The 19,878-nt window shown below is 43.7% G+C and overlaps 1 protein-coding gene across 1 annotated transcript in view; it reads left to right on the plus strand.

The window, feature by feature from the left end:
* NYAP2 (neuronal tyrosine-phosphorylated phosphoinositide-3-kinase adaptor 2) overlaps positions 1–19,878 on the plus strand; it is a 252,003-nt gene that overhangs the window by 139,151 nt on the left and 92,974 nt on the right. Inside the window, exon 2 of the mRNA XM_084845691.1 lies at positions 4,796–5,097. Within this exon, the coding sequence (XP_084701817.1) occupies positions 4,796–5,097 (302 nt within the window). The remainder of the gene's footprint in view (positions 1–4,795; positions 5,098–19,878) is intronic.

Consider the following 19,878-nt stretch of genomic DNA (forward strand, 5'->3'; position numbering starts at 1 on the left):
ATGCACAGTGAGTTGTCTTGGCAAAATTCTATCAGCCTATGTCCTGCTTCATTTTGTTCTCCCAGACCATGCTTGCCTGTAATTCCAGGTGTCGTTTGACTACCCACCTTAGCATTCCAGTCTCCTGTAATGAAAATAACATCTTTGTTTGGCGTACTATCCAGTAGATGCTGCAGATCCTCCTAGAACTGATCTACTTCTGCTTCTTCAGCATCTGTGTTTGGGGAATATATTTGGATCACTGTAATGTTAAATGGCTTACCCTGAATTCGAATTGAGATCATTCTGTCATTTTTTGGATTGTATCCAAGCACTGCTTTAGCCACTTTATTATTAATTATGAAGGCTACTCCATTTCTTCTGTGGTCCTCTTGTCCACAGTAGTTGATCTGGTGGTCATTTGATGTGAAGTGGCCCATTCCAGTCCATTTCAGTTCACTGACACCAAAAATGTCTATGTTTAAATATAGGGAGGTTACTTGATCAAAAAATGAGATCAGATTCGTCTGGCAGGATTGTTCTTGACAAATCCATGTTGGCTTCAATAATCACTGCATTGTTTTCAAGGTGCTTACAGATGGATTGGTTTATCATCTGCTCCAGAATTTTCCCAGGGACTGATGTCAGACTGACTGGTCTGTAGTTCCCAGGTTCCTGCTTTTTGCCCTTTTTGAAGATAGGGACAACATTAGCCCTCATCCAGTCATCTGGCACTTCACCTGTCCTCCATGATTTCTCAAAGAGAATAGACAGTGGCTCTGAGAGTTCTCCTGCCAGTTTCTTTATTACTGTAGGGTGGAGTTCATCTGGCCCTGGAGATTTGAACTCATTCAAAGCAATTAGGTGTTCCTTGACCTTATGCTTATCGATCTCAAGCTGCAATCCTGCCCCTTCAGCCTGTATTTCGCCTTTGCCCTAGTCACCTAGTCACTCTTCTCCACTATGATATGTCCTGTATTTATATTTAAATTATATTTATTATTTCTAAATTTGTGCCTGTACATATGTGCATATGCAAATGTCATGCAAATTGATGTCCTCTTTTGTCCTCTTTTTTGGTAATGCATTTCCTCTTTTTTGGTTATGCGTAAGTAGCCACCCTATTGTGCCCTGATGGTAGAGGAATGGTTAATGAGTCCTACTTTTGATCTTTGGGGATTAACATCTGATGGTAACTATGACTCAGGAATGTTTTTGTGTATACATATGATACACTAGTTTGTGTATTTGGACACTACTGCTCTCTTGTGATTGCAGTCTGTTAGGCTTTATAGAACCTAGATCTGTTTTTAATGGGCTGACTGTCTAGGGAATGTAAGATAGAAAATTATGTTTGTTAATAGGGAATGCTCATATGAATAAGAGAGTGAACTTTAAGGGTTTGACCGTGCTTCATTTTAAGTTTGAAATATTTATGTATATGGTATAGATACAACACAATTAGCTGACATATTTTCGTTTGCATCCTGCACTACAAAAATCTGATTTTATCAGTAATTGTGAATATACCTTTCAGCACAGCAGTGTCTACACATTACAAAAACTCATTGGTATTGCCGTACTTCTGGCTTTCAACATGCAGTTCTATTATCAGTCCACTATTGATGAAATTGTCTCAGATTGTTGAGTGACAAGGCAGAGAAAAGAGTTTGCTGAAGATTTCTATGCAGTGTTGGCCCCTTTTCATAAACATGCCAAATTTATCCAACTTAACATCTTCTTTTCTATACTTCATACCTTACCATCCAAAGAAGGCAAGTACAAAATAGAAAATGGTCTAGCAAACCCTTTACATTAGATGCATTAAATACATGTTTAGAAAAATTAATAGAAGAGCCACATTTTCTGACTCAAGTGTGCATTTTTCCTCCTGACTGCACGATAGAAGGCAGCAATAGGATTTATTTTTAAATCCAGTCCCAATCTGGCCTTGCATTGCATCTTCTCATTCAATGAAAAATTATCTTTAAAGTATATTCGAATTCTAATAAATTAAAAGAGATTTATCTCTCCTCCACTTCCCCCTTTGCTGGTGGTAAAGTAACTGTTGGTGCAAACAGAAAAGGTCTAATTTATTACACATGAATTTGTCCTGCCCTATAATTTCTTCACTCTAGGAAGAATTTTAAACATTTAATTAAAGAGAATGGAGCAAACTTAGCAGTGGAAAAATGTGAACCTGAGCGAAATCAAGCTTGATTCACTCATCTTACCCCAGATTCAATCCCTGGCATTTTCAGCTAAAACATTCAGATAGCAGGTGATGTGAGAGACATCTGTTCGAGATTTCGTTATTAACAGTGCAATCCTATACATATCATAGTTAAATGGGATTTACTCCCAGGTAAGTGATTTCTTAAATCCTGCCAATCAGAGCAGACAATACTGAGGTAGACAGAGAAATAGTCTGACCAGGGACAAGGTAGGTTGCTATTCGGGATGTCATGAGCACCCAACAGTGGGGTGGAGTCCAATGGACTCCCCCCCACCCCCACTTAGCCCCCTAAATGCTGCTCATTGAGCCACAGAGTGGTCACAAATGTGCTTGCCAAACGCCGCACAGCCTGGGAGTGCCCTGCAGCTGCCTGCTCCTTGATGAAGCTGCCATTTTTACACAAGATGGCGGCTCTATAATCTTCATATTTTAATGTTGTGCAAAACGGCAGCCATACAGGGCCATCTCCACAACATTAGAGGTGTAAGGGGCCAGGTGGCAGGGGCAGATGTCCTCCTTGCAAAGACTGGGGAACATGCAGTTGGCAGGCAACTCCTGCCTCTGCTTCTTCTCAAAGCTTTACAGTGCTTGCACGGCTCAGCGAGCACCTGCCGAGCGCGGACACAGGTGAGCCTGTCCAGCCCTAGTTGCTGTGTTAAATCAATGTACAGTAGAACAGTTTTGAAAGTGGCTTTAGTGGCCAAAATATCAATCTGATTAGGGATTTCTTCGCCATTCCTTTTTCCGTGGTGCACCAAACTTGGCTTGCTTTTATGAGCTGAGCCATGAGATTTCCTCAAATTTCCAAGGGCATTTTACTTTTTTAAAAAAATCTTGGTTGTAATTTGTGCGAATAGAGAGTTGTGTAAATTACAGCTGCAATTTTCTCGAATTTGCACAGTTTATGCAAATTGCAGCTGTAATTTACGTAAATTCAAAACCACCAAAAATCTACTAGCTGGCCCGACTCACTGCAGGCTGAGTCTGGCCAGTGAGTAGAAGATGAAATAAAGTCCAGGGGGGGCAAGCCGATGAAATCTCGTTGAGCTCCACCCTCCAACTGGATTCGTCTGACATCCCTAATTCTGATGTCCTGGAGAAGCAATATTGGTCACCCCAAGCTGACCAATGTGTGTCAGGATTCTTACTGCTTGCTTCATGTTCATATGAGTGTATGTCAGAAGAGAAACTACACAATCTAGAATGGTATGGTCAAGCCTTCAAGATACTTCCTTCAGATACTTCCTAGAGTTTTATCATCCAGAAGAAGACTACAGTAAATACTGAGTTGAAGGAATGCGATTGTTTCTGGGATGGTGAAGAAGAATCCAAGCTTTAAATGTTAATTACTGGTCTGTTAGCCAAGGGCAGGAGGGAACAGGCATGTTGTGCACATGTTGCTACTACATCCAAAAAAGACCATTGAATGCCTATTATTCTCCTTCTATTAATATTGAGGACTTCAGAGTCACAAAGAATCTTAACAGTCTGACATTTTCTTATTTGTTCCCTTCTTTTAAAAACTGCTGTGCCTGATGCCTAATTCCTTAAGATTTAGGAAGAAATATTTTTTAAATTAATTAAGCAGCCTATTATCCTAGGCCAGGGGTGGGCAATTTGTGGAACTTCTGATGTTTTGGCCTCCAACTCTCATCATCTCTCACCATTTGCTATGCTGGCTGAGGCTGATGGGAGTTGTAGGTCAAAACATCTGGAGGACCACAAGTTGCCCACCCCTCTCTTAGGCAAATAGACTTCATTTTCCACAGCAGGTAGATACATGATTGATGTAGCAGTGACGTGTCTCGATCCGGTGGCAGCCCAAAGTGCACAGAAGCAGGTTTCTGTGTGCACATTTCTTCCTGGATGATGCATGGGTGCAACATGCCTGATTCCTCAGCTTGATCCTATAGCTGATGCAGTATGTGCATACACCTGTTTAAAAAGCTGGATTCCCATTGATGAGTTGCTTGGAGTGTGTGAAGCTAGACTTAATCTTCCTTGTCCCCACCAGCAGCTGGCTGGTGGGATTACAACAACTTTATTAAAAGGGTGACAAATAGCAAAATTTGTAATCAGCTGTGGTAGGAAGACATCTAATGGATTATCCTGGAGTATTTCTGGAGCAGCCCCAAGAGGGTCTGCACATCCTCAGTTAAAAGATTATTTTAAGAGAATATAACTGGAAGATCAAATGGAGGGGAACATGCCAATTGCAAAGAACATCTAAATGTTCTTGCCTTATTTAATGACTATGTGACTAGCTGTCATTGATTGGGCGTATGGAGTTATTTAATTAACAGGTTTTTACTACAGAAAATGCCTGAATTTTTTTCCTGCTGAAATAGGAAAACTAATATTGTGAATGGTTTAAAACTACATCATGGTGATCCTGAATACAAGACCATATTAGAGGCATCAAAGTGATTCTCTAATTAAGCAGTGGATCACTTAACAACAGAGTTCATTTTGTTAGCCCTTCAAGAGGCTCAGATCTACCTTCTCTATATCTATATCTATATCTATATCTATATCTATATCTATATCTATATCTATATCTATATCTATATCTATATCCAGCTTAGGTGGTGAAGTAGTGAGAGGAAATGAAGGAAGCTACGTGGGCAAACATTTCCGCATGGGATTTATGACGATGCCTGCGCCTCAGGACAGATTGCCTCATCCTTGTTCCAGTGGTTTTACTGTAAGATCCCAGTCACTTCATTCTGTCGGAGGAACAGACGACGAAAGCAGTAGCTGCTCTCGCAAGCAACCACCACCGAAACCGAAACGAGACCCCAGTACCAAACTAAGCACATCCTCTGAAACTGTGAATGCTGGAACAACAAGTAAGAGTGGGAAGCCACCTGACAGGACTGAAGGTAAATGCTGAACTCCTGTTTACTCATGGAGATAATGTGTCGACTGTTCACTTTGTAATGGTGCATTTGTCAGCTGGCCAAGGGGGTTGCTGTTGTGCCTGAACTGAATCCAGCAGGGGTCCCCAACCTTTTCAGGTCAGTGGGCACATTTGGGACATCATGGGTACTGTCACAAAATGGCTGCCATGGTGGGCATGCCCAGGCACAAAACATCCAATGCCCAGAAGGCAAACTGGTGAAACTCAAAGAAAAGTGACTTACCCAAGAACCTAGGGACAAGGCAGATGTGGAGTCTGAATTACCAAACACAAACTGCTCTTTTGAACCTGCAGTTTTCTGCTCCAGCACCCATTTCACAGAAGTCAAATTGATGTGGCTCCAAGACAAGAAACTTAGCCAGGAAACTGAGTACAAGGCAGAGTAGGGTGGGTCTGATCCCCAAATGCTAAATCACAGATTTGCCATCTCAAAGCATGACAAAATATCCATTTCACAGAAGGCAAACTGATGACCCTCAGAGATACACCCCACACATCCACACATACTCCAATAGGCGTTCCTGGAAATAAAGGTTGTGCTGGAGGGCGGCTCTTCACTTTGAAGCCTCCCAGTTAACTATGTTTTAATTGAAAACAAACCTTTAAAAATAAAATAAAAAAAATCAGAAGGGGGTAGGGAGTCTGTCAGGACCCAATAGAGGTGCCTGTGGGCACACATTGGAGACGCCAGGAAATTCCAGGAATACAGGATGCAATGGGTGGGACTGAGACATTGCGCAAGCGGAAGATCACTGAACAACTGATCTTTCTCCTGCCTTCTTCCTCTTCTGAAGCCCGCTGTGCACCCAAAATGCCTCTCTGGAAGGCTGGGGGGCACTCCTGAACAGTGTGAGCTGTGCTGTGAAAGGCTGCCCTCACCAATGCTGTTCACTGCCCCCCAGAGATGCTTTTTGGTGAGCCAGGGTGTGTACAGGTAGCCGAAGCCAGGGAAGAAGAGAAAGATTGGTTATATGAGTGGCCTTCCATTCACACAACCTTTGGATCCCACTGACTGAATACAGTCTTTCCCTTTTTCTTCTCTTGTCCAAAATACATGTTTCATTGTCGCCTATGCCTAAAACAAACTTCAGTGTGAAAGTGTTCAGGTAATTAGTTTGCATATCTAAAGGTGCTATGGTTGTTATTATTTATGTTGTGGCTCTTACTAATACTGCATTGTTAATTATGGAGGTGCTTTGCAGAGTTTCACAAATCAAAGGAGACAGTTCCCTGCCCCAAGGAGCTTACCTTTAAATGTCAACGATTGAAAGGTAACAAAGGGTAACAAGAGATGCATGTGAACAAATACAAGCATACACACTCTTAGGCTTTATTTCAGTTAGGGATGAGGGCTAAGGAGGGAAGCCAAAGGGTTCACAGAAAAGGTGGGTTCTGAAGAGGGATTTGAAGGAAGTGAGAGAGGTAGTATTACATAGGTTTCCTAGGAAGCAATTCCAAGCTTGAGGGCCAGCGAGCGATAATGAATGGAAGAGTTGTTTCAATGAGCAGGAGAGTTTGGAGAAACCTGCAAATGGAAGAGACAGAGGAGCAAAGGATACGTATATTGAGAAATGGGGTCATAGAGATTAGGGACACTTGAGGATTTTCTTCAGTCTGCATTTTTAAACAGCAGCCTGGCCTTTTTCACACTTCCTGCACTAATACATGGATCAGAGCTGTGGGTGTGCAGCACCCCCAAGATTTGGTTCAGGCCCTGATTTGGCCATTTGGAAAACAGCCCAATTTATCTCAGATTGATTCAGAGGCCACTCAGTTCAGCTCGGGGGCCAAATCTGAATCTCGATTTGGAAATGCAAAGCTTCATGGCTCCGATTGACTAAACAAATAACGATCACTTTCCCCATTTGACAGAATTTGATCCTATTTGCAGATTGCATAATCCTTTCTGAGGGGCTGAAGCCTGCCAGATTTTCACAGACAGGCGCAGTAGCTTTTGAGGTTGGCACGGTTAAATTTTGATTTGATTTTGATTTTTTAATGCGGTTATGCTTATGTACTTACAGAATTCCTGTGATCACAGACTCTTCCTTATCGGCGTTTCTGATCACGGGAACTCTGTAAAAGCATTCAGTTGAACATGCTTACGGAGCCCTGTTCAGACTAGGTACTAACTAGGTACCGGGTGTGGGGACGCTGGAGGCAGGGCGTATGTGTGCATCCACTTTCCCCTCTACATACTTTCGCCCTCCACGCGAGCGGGCAAATGCCTGCACAGGGCTACTTGTTGTGCCTCCGCGTCCCTCCAAATCTCTGAATTGCTAACAAAGTTTCAGTAGAGTTCAGGTTCAGAGTTGGTCAACTTGGAGGAATGGTGCTTCCTTCCAAATTGTTCCTAATCACATCAGGCAAATTCAGTACTGGATTCAGGATCAGCTGAATACAATGGACACCCTTAATCAGAACACAATTATCCTTCAATGTTCACATTTCTGTGAATTTTGCAGTATAGTTCTTGGCTCAACATACATACAAAAATATGTATATAAAATGCATATTTCATTATAAAATTGATATAAAAAAATCATATTTTAGGTTAAAAAAAGCTTCAGTTATTGGCCAGTGTAGAAATGTAATAAATACAGAAATAAAATATGTACAAAAATGCCATGGCAGGCTTTTAATAATATAAGGTTCAAACAGACAAGGGTCTAGGTTTGATGGAGAGTCCAGGTGAGGAGTGCTTTGGGTGAGCCAGATGCAGATGGTAGTAAGTCCAACCAGGAAGGATTTCAGGCAGTAAAGATGGGATGTTCCCAGCAAAAGTCCTGGCACTTCACTTCACACAGCATTGGTTTAAATGCAAGGGAGGGGCCACAAATAGGGAAGGACAGACCCATCTCTGTCCAGGGCATGGGGGAGCTTAACAACCTGCCCCCCCCCCAGCTCACACAGCCCAGACTTGCTTGGCAAGCCTCACTGCTCACCCCACTGGCCAGGTGAGCGAGCTGCCCCTCCCCTCCACACCAAGGACTCCAGCAGCCAAGGCTTTGTGCTTATGAACACAAGGACTTGACTGCTGAGTTCTTGGCATGGCCAGCCCCCAGCACTCTCACCCTGGCCTCCTCCTCTCGAGGAGGCCAGAGCATTCGTGCTGGGGTGCCAGGGTGAGAATACTGGGGTACCAGGGTGAGAGTGCTGGGATGCCACTGTGCTCCCAGCTGCTTGCCAAGCTCCGGGGTGCTTGGTGGCCCAGTCTGTCAGCACCCCAGGGTTGGCAGGCTGGGTCCGGGAGGCCAGGCTGGGGGGAGTCCACCCCGTTTTCAGACTCCTGCGCCATCCCTAGCCACGAGAGCCCACTTCTTACAATATAACTTACAGGGTACTCTAACCCATAAGCTAGTATTATGCTTAACAGGGCATGTCTGTTCTGCCCTCTTTAGACAGCCTCTGATTTCAAGGAGACCGGTATGAGGCCCCTCCTCCTTCAGCCACATCTCTCCCCTGCTAGATGCTCACAGACAGGTGGTCAGCCTCCTAAGCTGCAGGTATTTCATACAAGGTCAAAGTCTGCAGCTGGTCAGGAGAGTTCAACTCTCTGCCCTACCCCCTGTGCAAAGCAAGGCAGAGTTAAGCTCCCACCATTTGGACATTCCACAGTCTTAATGGGCTTCAATTCAACCCCCTCCCTTGGCTTGTAATCAGATGGGACACCAAGCTGAGCTAAACTCCCATGGCTTAGGGCTTTCTAAGATTGGACTGGGTCCCCAATCCACCTGTTCTAAACCTGAATTAGAATCTGGCTCTGAATGCATAGGCCCCACAGTGGTACTGAGGCTAATTCCAACCCAGATGAAGGACTGGCATCACATGATCATATTGACCAACCTAACCTACCTCACAGGGTAGTTGTGAGAATAAAATGGAGGGGGGATGAAAACATGCACGCCAACCTGAGCTCCATGGAGGAAGGGCAGTGATATATGTTATAAATAATAATAATGCCAACGGTACAGGACATTTTCAATCAGAGTGGTAGAATTTTTCGAAAAAATGGTTCTGGTTGGCAGAACTCTGATTTTGTTGATATCACTGGCTTTTACTATGCACAGGGATGGATCAATGTATGCTTGTAACGATGGGTCCACACGCACATAAATTTTGTTTTGGCATAATTGGCCAGTAACGTCTCATCCTTAGGGCTGCTCATTGACATGAGCATAACTCTTGCTCAGCTCCAATTTATTTCAATGGGGCTTATGCTGAAAAAACTACTTGGTAGATTTTACTTTGTGTGCAATCTCCAGTGAGCTTTCTGCATGGAAAAAGTACCTCTTGCTGCTCTATAATTCTTGCTCAGACAAAAGAATTTCTTCTGCACTGTAATTTCTCTAAATGGCTGACTTATTGAGGGCATTTACCTTTTAGGAGAGGCAATTACTGTACAAGTAATTGCTGTTTTTCAGAAGCAACACCTTTTCCTATCAAATCACTGCTACAAACCTATTCAGGATGCCAAACACCCATTGTGAGCTTGCACTTTTGCCACAGCACGGAAACATGAGTTAGATTAGAAAAGATTTAGAGCTGTCAGTATTTCGGGGGCAATTTCCCATTCCGCTTATGCCTGATACAGTCACATAATGTATTTAAAGGCTCATGCTTGGAGGACTCAGGATACAACGGATGTCAGGGTTCATCTTGGTTATCAGCTGTTTCTGTTTCAGTAAGAGATGTATCAGAAGTAGGGCTCTGCCAGATTTTCATGGCTAGAAAAGAGATTTGGGGGCCCTGAAACATTTCCTGAAAAAATCCCCCCAAATAATTTTGCTCTGTTTTGCTCCTGTTCAGATCCTTTCTTGGCAACTGGCTCAGAACAAGTTTTAAAGGTTTCTTCTTATTGAAATCCAGGGGAGGGCAACCACTTTTGGTCCAGGAACCAGATTAGTTCCACAGACCAAGCCGGTGGGGTGGATAATGTCAGGGGATGGGGCCTCATACCCAAAGTCTCACCCTCTCTTGTGACATCATCCACCTTATCCTGCCCACTTTTTTAAAAAAACCATCCCAATACCTCTCTCTGTCTGCGCAGAGAAAAGGACTTGTCTGGGACTTGCAGAAACAGGCTCCTGCAAGCCCCGGCTAAGCCTGGGCTGCTCCTTCGGACACTTCTGCCACACACTGATCAGGATACAAGCACCATAGGAAGGGACTTGGTCAGGAGGACTTGCAGGAGTCCCAGCTGAGTCGAGCTCCTTTTTCTCATGCCATGAACTTCCTGCTCTTTCTCTTTGTAGACTAAAGCATGAAAATGTGCTGTCTTTTTTCTTTCTTTTTTTCTTTTTCTCTATTTTTTTTTTTTTAGAAATGTGCATTTTTAAATGGCACATTTCTCTGAAGTACACATTTTATGAATGCAAGCTCAGGAATGTGCCCCTAATCAAATTGCAAATGGGGAAAATTCAAGTTACAAATGAATCAAAATGAAATCCTTATCCCTAACTGTCCTCCCCTTCCAAACTTCACTGAGCACATGGGAGTCAGAGAGACAGAAGTGGGCAAGTGCATACACGCAACATCAGAGGCAGGAGCAGTGGCATGGCCTCACTCTCCCTTATTTATGTGTTAGCCTTTCATGTGAAGAAGGCTTATATTTAAGTCGAATTCCTTGTTGTGGAAGAAAATCAATTAGACAAGTGCTGCAATGGAAGCTGTACATCAGGATTGCTGGGTATGGACAAAGAAAAAAAAATGGGATGGGAGGAAATGATGGAAACCAGTTACAATACATTTTTGCAAGAGTGCTTTCCAGGGTCAAAGACCCTGCATAGTTTACAGCATAAATAATGCAGGGACTTTGCACTTGCCACTTGTACAAATACATTATAATATATCAACCCAGAAGGAAAAACCAACAACCAGTTGGTTTGAAATGTTTTCCAACCATTGTTATTGGCTATTTATGCACCTCCCCTGCCATAGTTGTTCCTCTTGTATGATGGGTGAACTGGTCCTTGCATTATTCGTTCTGAAAATAGTTTGTGTGTATATATAGACATATATTGAGACATATATGTGCTTACTACGTTCTCAAAATTCTTTGTGAATTCCTTCTTGACTATTATCTGAATATTTATATTCGCACAGTATGTGAACATGCATAAAATATTTGATGAGTATTTGCTCTTTGATGTCAGAAAGACATACAAAGATATTTGACATTAGTGTGACCCCAATGACTTTCAACCCTGCTATGGCAGACTGGTATGGGACGAGCTTATGGGAAAGATGTATCCTAGAGACTAGGCCCAACTTCTTACGTAAACACTCTTGCTCTGGTCTCTGTTGAGTGTTCAAAGCACTTTTTGTAACAGACCTGTAAAGCAAGTCAGGATTGTTATCCCCATATTGTAGATGATCCAGCTCCCTGCTCAAAAATTCAACAAATGCATTGGATGCGGTTCTGAAATGGGATTTTCTGCTCCCCCTTCCCCCCTTTTTTGGCACCCACAAACATTGTATGTATGTATGTATGTATGTATGTATTTATTTATTTATAACATTTTTATACTGCCAAATACCCAAGGCTGTCTGGGCAGTTCACAATTAAAGCCATAAAATACAGCTTGAAAAGACACAATATAAAACTTTACCCATTTAAAAATACCACGTGAAACCAAGGTAAAACCCAGCAGCAGATATAGCCAAGGGAAAGCCTGTGTGGAACAGTGTGTTCTCTGGAGATGTTTATAAGATGTTACATTTTCTGCCTCCCAGACTACACGGGGGATGGTGCCACTACAGAGGAGACCCACTGTTGGGATTCTTCGTGGCTACATTCCGTTCATTTTGGAAAGACCAGCAAGGCTTCCTCTGAAGATTTTAAGTGTTGTCTGGGTATATATAACGGAAGGCGGCCTGCTAGGTATCCTGGTCCCAAGTTGTTTAGGGCTTTATCTGATAATAACGTAACCATGTATGTGGCTCTTTTGTACGGAAAACATATGACAGCCAATACCTTAATTTGTACCCTGTCTCGCACAGTCCCTCATTCTTCTCCTTTGCTGATCAATAGCCCTTCTCCTCTTATAACGCAATTAACATCCATCACATTGGATAAGACACCAACACTTTCTTCTCCTAGCCATGATGTTGTGAGATTAGAATGCTATCAGTTCAAAATGGACATCATAAGTAGCTTCAAATATTTGGCACCATATTAGGCAGATGAACTCTCAAAGATTCCCTGACTTCAAAGCGTTGCTGTACCTGCCTCACCATTTCTCTGGCAATTTAATTCAAAGAATGTGGTGAATGATCTCTATAGCTGGTGCACATTTCTCATTTTATTCATGTGGACTAATTGTGGGAGACATTGTGCAATGTATGTCTGACTTGGTGTAGTGGTGTGGTATTTGTCTCTTCATGGCTTTCAAAGTGTGTTTATGTACTGTAAATTTAGTGAACAAATTGTCAGACTGTAGTAAAATGTACAGCAAAAAGGTAGCAAAAAGATTACAGGTTTTTATCCAACTTTGTCTGTCCACCAGTGGAAGGGACACTGCTGAGGGAACGCATTCCTCCTCCCCCTGCAACGCCCCCCCCCCCAATGCCTCTAAATCTTTTCTGCATGGGGAAGAGAGGAAGAGTAGTTCTAGGTAGGCTGGGTGCCCTCCTTTACAGAGGACAATCCTTTATTTCAATCTTTTCTTTACATTTCTGTTGTTTTAAATCTGTTACTGTATTTTAATTCTTTGCACTGCTGCTAGGTTTATTTTGGTTTTTATTTTTATTTTATACTGTAGTTTTAAACTTTTAAACTTTTATATTGTATTGTCATGTTGTATTTTATGGTTTTCATTGTCGTGAACCACCCAGAGAGCTCGGGCCATCAGGCAGTATAGAAATGTAATAAATAAAGAAATAATTCGAATAATTTAAAAGCATTCTGTATTTGAAGGGTTGTCCAGTCCAAGTCCAGTTGAAACATAAAGCATCTTAGGAAGGGAGAGCAGGAGGTGCCTTGAAGCTGCCCACCTACATTTAGCACCTAACAGACTGAGCACACAGGTTAATTAGTCGGGCATCATTATGGTGAGATGCACGGTATTTCTATTTAAATTACAGTAATTATTTCTAAATCTGAATCTACAATATAAATTAGCATATGCAAATGTTATGCAAATTGGTGTCTTCTTTTGTCCTCTTTTCGAGTGATGCATGTCCTCTTTTTTGTGGAACATAGGAGCTGCCTTATACCGAGTCAGATCCTTGGTCCATCTAGCACACTATTGTCAACACTGACTGGCAGAAACTCTCCAGGGTTTCAGGCAGGATATTTTCCAGCCCTACCAGAGGTTGAATCCGGGACCTTGAGCAGAAGTCCACTCGTGTAACATGGGATGTTGCCCTCAGTGTTCTTTTATGGAAGACCAATTCCATTAAAAAAAACACAAAAATCCAGAGAATTTGCAAATGTTTTAACTTGTAAACACTGCTGTAAACTCATATGCTGTATGCATGTAGGGCCCCTTCACTTGGCCACTGAATACATGGCTCATGAGCTGTGTGGCCAGTGTGCATGTGTCAGCGGTGAGGGGTGGGGTTTTGCAGTATGACCGCATGATCCCCGCACACGTTCTTCAATCAACCGATGCAACATGAGGAGCTTGAAGTGACTTCTCCCCCCACCCCCTTGTTGAACTGAAATTCTGGAGGGGTGAAGTGCATAGCGACCCAGAGGAACTAGAAAGGTACCTAACAGGGTAAATCTTCTTGTCCTTCAATTTAATCTTGGACCTGGGCCCTATTTTACAAATTATTGCCCCACCATGCCCCATTTTATGGACCATTCATATGATGAAACAGAAGGGTGTGCAGAATCCCTGGCATGCCAAGAGAATACACGAGTTTCTGGAAACACTCCTGTAAAGAGTGGGAGTAATACAGCCAGAAGTGAAAGTACAGCGCAATGCAAAACCACTAGGTTTGCTCAGTTTCAGGAGTACTTCACTGCTGAATATAAGAAACAGCAGAGAAGCCTGTCAGCTATGCAATTACTATGGAAACAAGGGTCTGGAATGATACATTAAAAACAGAGCAGTTTTTTTTTAAAAAAAATATTAGTCAGATTTTCTTTTCTTTCTCTCCTCCCACCCTTCTTTCTGTGGCCACTTTTACAATGGATGTTTAAATGGGATTTTGCTTTTCCAGTGTCTTTAATTGAGGTTAAGTATTGTTTGTCATGGTTTGTCATATTGTTTTATGGTTTCTTAGTGAGGAAGAGTGGGATATAAATGGTTTTAAATAATAGATAGATCGACATGGACCATAATGTCCATTTCATTTGAAAATGGGTCCCATCTGCTCCTCTCCCTCATTAAGGATGGCCGATTCCAGGTGGTGGTGCTGGGGGATTATTGCTCTGTGCCTTGGCAATTATGCCATGGGGTTCCACAGGGCTCTATTTTATCCCCTATGCTGTTCAACATCTACATGAAACCTCTGGGGGAGGTTATCCGGAGGTGTGGGCTGAGGTACCATCAATATGCGGATGACACCCAGCTCTACCTCTCTTTCTCATCAAATCTAGGTGAGGCAGTGGCTGTTCTGAATCAGGGCCTGGGCATGGTAATGGACTGGATGAGGGCCAATAAACTGAGACGGAGGTACTGTTAGTGGGTGGTTCGTCTGCCTGGCTAGGTGATGTTCAGCATGTTCTGAAGGGGGTTGCACTCCCCCTAAGGGATCCAGTTTGTAGTTTGGTGGTGCTCTTGGACACAGAACTGTCACTTGAGGCACAGGTGAACTTTTTATCGGCTTAGGTTGATATACCAACTACACCCTTATCTGGACAGAGATAGCTTGGCTACAGTTATCCATGCTCTGATAACCCCTCAGCTGGTTTACTGCAATGCGTTATATGTGGGACTGCCTTTGAAAATCATCTGGAAACTTCAGCTAGTCCAAAATAGGGCAGCAAGATTGTTAACAGGGACTGGCCAGTGAGATCACATTATGCCAGTACTTTTCTGGCTGCACTGGCTGCCTTTCCATTTCCAGGCCTGATTCAAAGTGCTGGTGTTAACATTCAAAGCCCTAAACGCCTTGGTGCCAGGTTATCTGAAGGATCGCCTCCTTCCATATGTGCCTGCCTGGATGCTAAGATCATCTTCTCGGGTCCTTCTCTGAGAGCCCTTAGCAAAGGAAGTGATGTGGGTGACTACCAGGCAGGAAGAGACCTTCTCTGCTGTGGCACCCCAACTGTGGAATGAGCTCCCTAGAGAGGTTTGCCTGGTGTCTACAATGTACTCCTTTTGGTGCCAGGTGAAGACTTTTTTATTTTCCCAGCATTTTATCATGCTGGTCTTTCAGCTCTGCAGTTTTAAATCTGGATTTTAAATCTGTGCATTGCTGCTAGGTTTTATTCTGGTCGAACTGTTATTTTGTAGTTTTGAGCTTTCATATTTTATATTGCTTTATGTTGTGCTTTGTGGTTTTAGTTTTTGTGAAGCACCCAGACAGCTTTGGCCATGGGGCGGTATAGAAATGAAATAAATAAATAAATAAAGTTCCCATGTGTTGTATCACAATGTAGAGAGGCTTTTTAAGGGTTAGTCTTGAAAATGTGCTTATATTATGGGTGCAGATCCTCAGGCCTAGGGGGCAAAGCCAGCCCTCCTGGGGGTCCCAATCCAGCCATCTGGGCTTCCCCAGATGGACATGCCCCCTTCCCTTGGCCCCATCCCTTTTCCTCTGACCACTGATGGTTTGGTGATTCCCAGTCATTTCCCCCCACCTCCATTCTAAAAGGGTTGACATGCCTCTCCTAAGACTTAGTTCCTATTAGTAAGAGCTTTAAGTTAAATATGCTGGTATTTTTCGCCCTGCCCCTTTTGCCCTGCCCACCGCTGGAATGTGATCCCCGAGAGTCTTCTCCAAAACAGCATTTGGCCCTCGGCAGTTTAATACTCCTGCCTGAGCCCATGGAATATAATGCTGCTCAGTTATGATCTAATCCTGCAAGAACTTCCTGTTACGACCCAACAGTGATCCTTCTTGGTGTTCAGCCTTGTATAATATGTATTAGCACATCATGTTTTCTTCGCTCAGACCCCAAGGCAGCTCATATCAACCAGGGCTGTAGGATAGGACATAAGGCCAAGAAAGCATTTCCAAAGCATCTCTCAGTGATGGTAGTGTTGGCTGCGGTGAAAGCCTCATTCACACAGACAGCATGGAAAGTTGCTCCTCTGTAGCAATATTTCACACAGTCATGCTGTGTATGTGTGTATATAATGACTCCAACTTTGTGCTTGGGGCCACTCACATTGCTTTTGCCATGCTGATTGGTTGGGGGAAACCAACATGATCAATCCAGTTCATGTGGTTGTGTGTATACAGCTAGTGAAGGCTGGGGGCTCCAATTTTGGTGGGCTGTGAATCCATTCTGGGGTTCAGTACCTTGGATAGCTCTTTTAGAGTTCTGGCTGGTTATGACTGAAACCCAGAATAGATTCACAGAAGTTCTCTGGGTCGTGTACTGTACGTTAAAAACAAGATATAGATATTTGAACAAGAAGGAAAAAAAGCAGTGCAGAATGAAACCAAGATAAAACCGGCAACAGAGAATAAATCCATTACAGCATCATAAAACCAAATTAAAACCAGCAGCAGGATAAAGACTCTAAAAACAGTTTTTAAAATGCCTGAGAAAATAAAATGGTCTTCACCTGGCATGGAAAAGGCCATAAGATAGGCACCAGAAAAGCATCTTTGGGGAGAACATTCCACAAACAAGTTGCCACCCCTGAAAAGGCCCTTTCTCTTCTAGCCTCCCACCTCACCTGTTTTGGTAGGGGCACCTGGAGGAGGGCCTCAGACAATAATCTTAAAAGTCCAGGTAGAAACTATTATGTTTATAATGCCCATATGTGTACCGAGCTTCGATGGCTATCTAAACAAACTTTAGCATTTTCATTATTCAAACCAAGATCGATTAGGAGTGCCTATGGATGTATGAATTACTTACCTGCCATTTCGGCGGGGGGGGGTCCATGGGAGGGGGCAATCCATCCCTCCCCCCAGAATTCTCATTGGCCAGCTCTGGTCTGCAGCAATTCTGCGGAGCCGCCGGCCGGCTCCGAGGCCCCAGAGATACGGCCACCATAGCCGTATCACTGGCTGGACTGACGTACTGTGGACGCAAATGGCGTCTGGCATAGCGGACGCCATTTGCGTCCCTGCTCTTTGACGTGATAGGCTACGTAAATCTTTACGTAGCCTATCACACAAAAGAACAGGGGCGCAAATACACTATTTACATAGCCTATCATGTCAAAGAGCAGGGACGCAAATGGCGTAGCAGTCAACATTTGCGTCCACAGTATGTCAGTCCAGCCAGTGATATGGCAATGGCGGCCATATCGCTGGGGCTTCGGAGCCAGCAGCAGGCAGGATCCAGCTGGCAAGGACTTCGCGGGGAGGCAGAGGTAAGAGATCCGATCCTCCACAGACTTTGGGGGGCTGGATTCAATAGAATCCGGCCTCATTGGGGTCTGTGGAGGATTTCTCTGACATCCCTACGAGTGCCTATGCCATCTGCATGACTGAAGTATCTGAACTCCACCACTTCTCTGCATGTCCTAATGTTGGTTGGTGTTTACTTTCTGAAGGAAATGTAAACTTGCCATCTGCAATGCTCATGCTCATGGGATTATGTCACTTAACCCTTTAGTTACTATTTTTCAAACCAATCAGTATAAAAGTTTGGATTTAAAAACTGAAGAAACAGTCATGTAGGTTAGTATCCACCCCTTGTTCGACATTTCTTTTTCACTCATGGCTTTGTTCCCTTTTTGTATAAAGCTAGTCAACCCAGACCATTTCTCTCTAGTTATGGACAGATTTTGTTTCTTGTTTGGCATGTGAGATGTGGGCATTGGCAGGTGGAAGGAAGTACTTCTTCACACAGCACATAGTTAAACTATAGAATTCACTACCACAGGAAGTAGTGATGGCCACCACCAAAGTTTGGATGGCTTTAAAAGGGGATTAGACAAATTCCTGGAGGAAAAGGCTATCAATGGCTACTAGTCTTGATGGCTGTGTGCTACCTCCAGCAGCAGAGCTGGTGGGCCTGTGTATACCAGTTGCTGGGGAACATGGGTGGGAGGGCACTGTTGTGCTCATGCCCTGCTTGTGGGTTCCTGGTCGACAGCTGGTTGGCCACTGTGTGAACAGAATGCTGGACTAGATGGACCCTTGGTCTGATCCAGCATGGCTCATCTTATGTTCTTATGAAGGGCCTTTTCTGCAGCTCCTCCTCACTCTGCTGACACTGCAGCTACTCACATTGGCTCCGATGGCTCCATACCAACTGTGGCGTAAACAGTAGGGCACCTGGAAACACCCAATCAAAGGGGAGAACATAACATAGGGATGCATGATATCATAATGCATGCAGGATGCCATACTACAGTTCCCTAAATGCCCTTTGTTGATGCACACATGCAACAACTTGTACAGACACAATGAGATCTCCTAATAATAGAAAACGTTTGTCCAAGATGGGATGGAGAAATTCGTAACATGATGAGCAAATTATGATTTCTGTTGGGGTACGTTCACCCATCAGTATTTTCAAGTTGAAGAAAGGCTTAAGTTAACTATGTTTATCTGTCATTGATTTCAAGTGAAAGGAAAGCCCTGCTTTAGCTCTTCCCCTTTGAACTCAATGCAATTTTAAATTGCTTAACTTCTGTTGTTTGGTTGAACTTGACAGTCATAAAGATTCAGAATCTGCCACAATAACACATGATCTATTGTGTTATATGTATAACGTCTGACCTCAAAAGTCAGATATTTTTCTTCCTTTTTTCTTCTTCTTTTATATAGCATTATCTCCTTTACAGACCACACAGAAGAGCTTACTATTTTTGCCAGTTTTTTGAGTCTCTGAAGAAGGAATTGTGTGGTAGGCACTGTAAACTTTTTTGCTGCTGTTATAGGGATGTATGAAACACCTACCTGGCTCCGCGCTGGGCAATCAATCCACGGTGGGGGGGAGGTGCTCCGTCCCTCCCCCCGGAATCCTCAATGGGGGGGAGGTGATCCTGGTGGCCAAGCTGCGGAGCCACCAGCCGGCTCCGGCCGCCCGCAGCTGGACATCCAGCTGCTGGGCAGCCCTGCGGGGATGCAAATGGAGGCTGTCGTAGCCGCTGCCATTTGCGTCCCTGTATTGAGCAGTGATAGCCTACGTAAATATTTACGTAGCCTATCACGGCAGGGGGGGGGAACCCCAGCATACGCAAATGGCGGTGGCTACCGCCATTTGCGTACGCTGGGGTTTTTCCCCCCTGCTCTGATAGGCTATGTAAATACTTACGTAAATAAGTAAAAATTATGTAAACAAGTAAAAAATTATGTAAATACTTACGAAAATGGCATCCCTGCGTTAGCCGTGATAGGCTACATAAGTATTTACATAGCCTATCACGGCTATGAAGAGGAGGAAGTGAATGGCGGCCGCAGGAGAGCCGCCATTCGCAAAGCAGCGCGGATGGGAGCAGGTAAGTGCTCCATTTCGCACGCCTTTCGTGGGGCGGGGGAGTGGGGGCTTCATTCCGCGATGGATTTTGGGGGGCTGAATGCACTGGCATTCAGCCTCACTGAGATCCATCGCAGAGTTCTCTGACATCCCTACTGCTGTATCACAAAGTTTAACAAGATTAATACGATGCTTGTTCAGCTTCACTGTAAATAGGAAATAATGACCATGCCATCA

This window comes from Heloderma suspectum, chromosome 3, assembly GCF_057233095.1.
Source record: "Heloderma suspectum isolate Gila_16-S chromosome 3, 16-S_ref, whole genome shotgun sequence".
NCBI lineage: Eukaryota > Metazoa > Chordata > Lepidosauria > Squamata > Helodermatidae > Heloderma > Heloderma suspectum.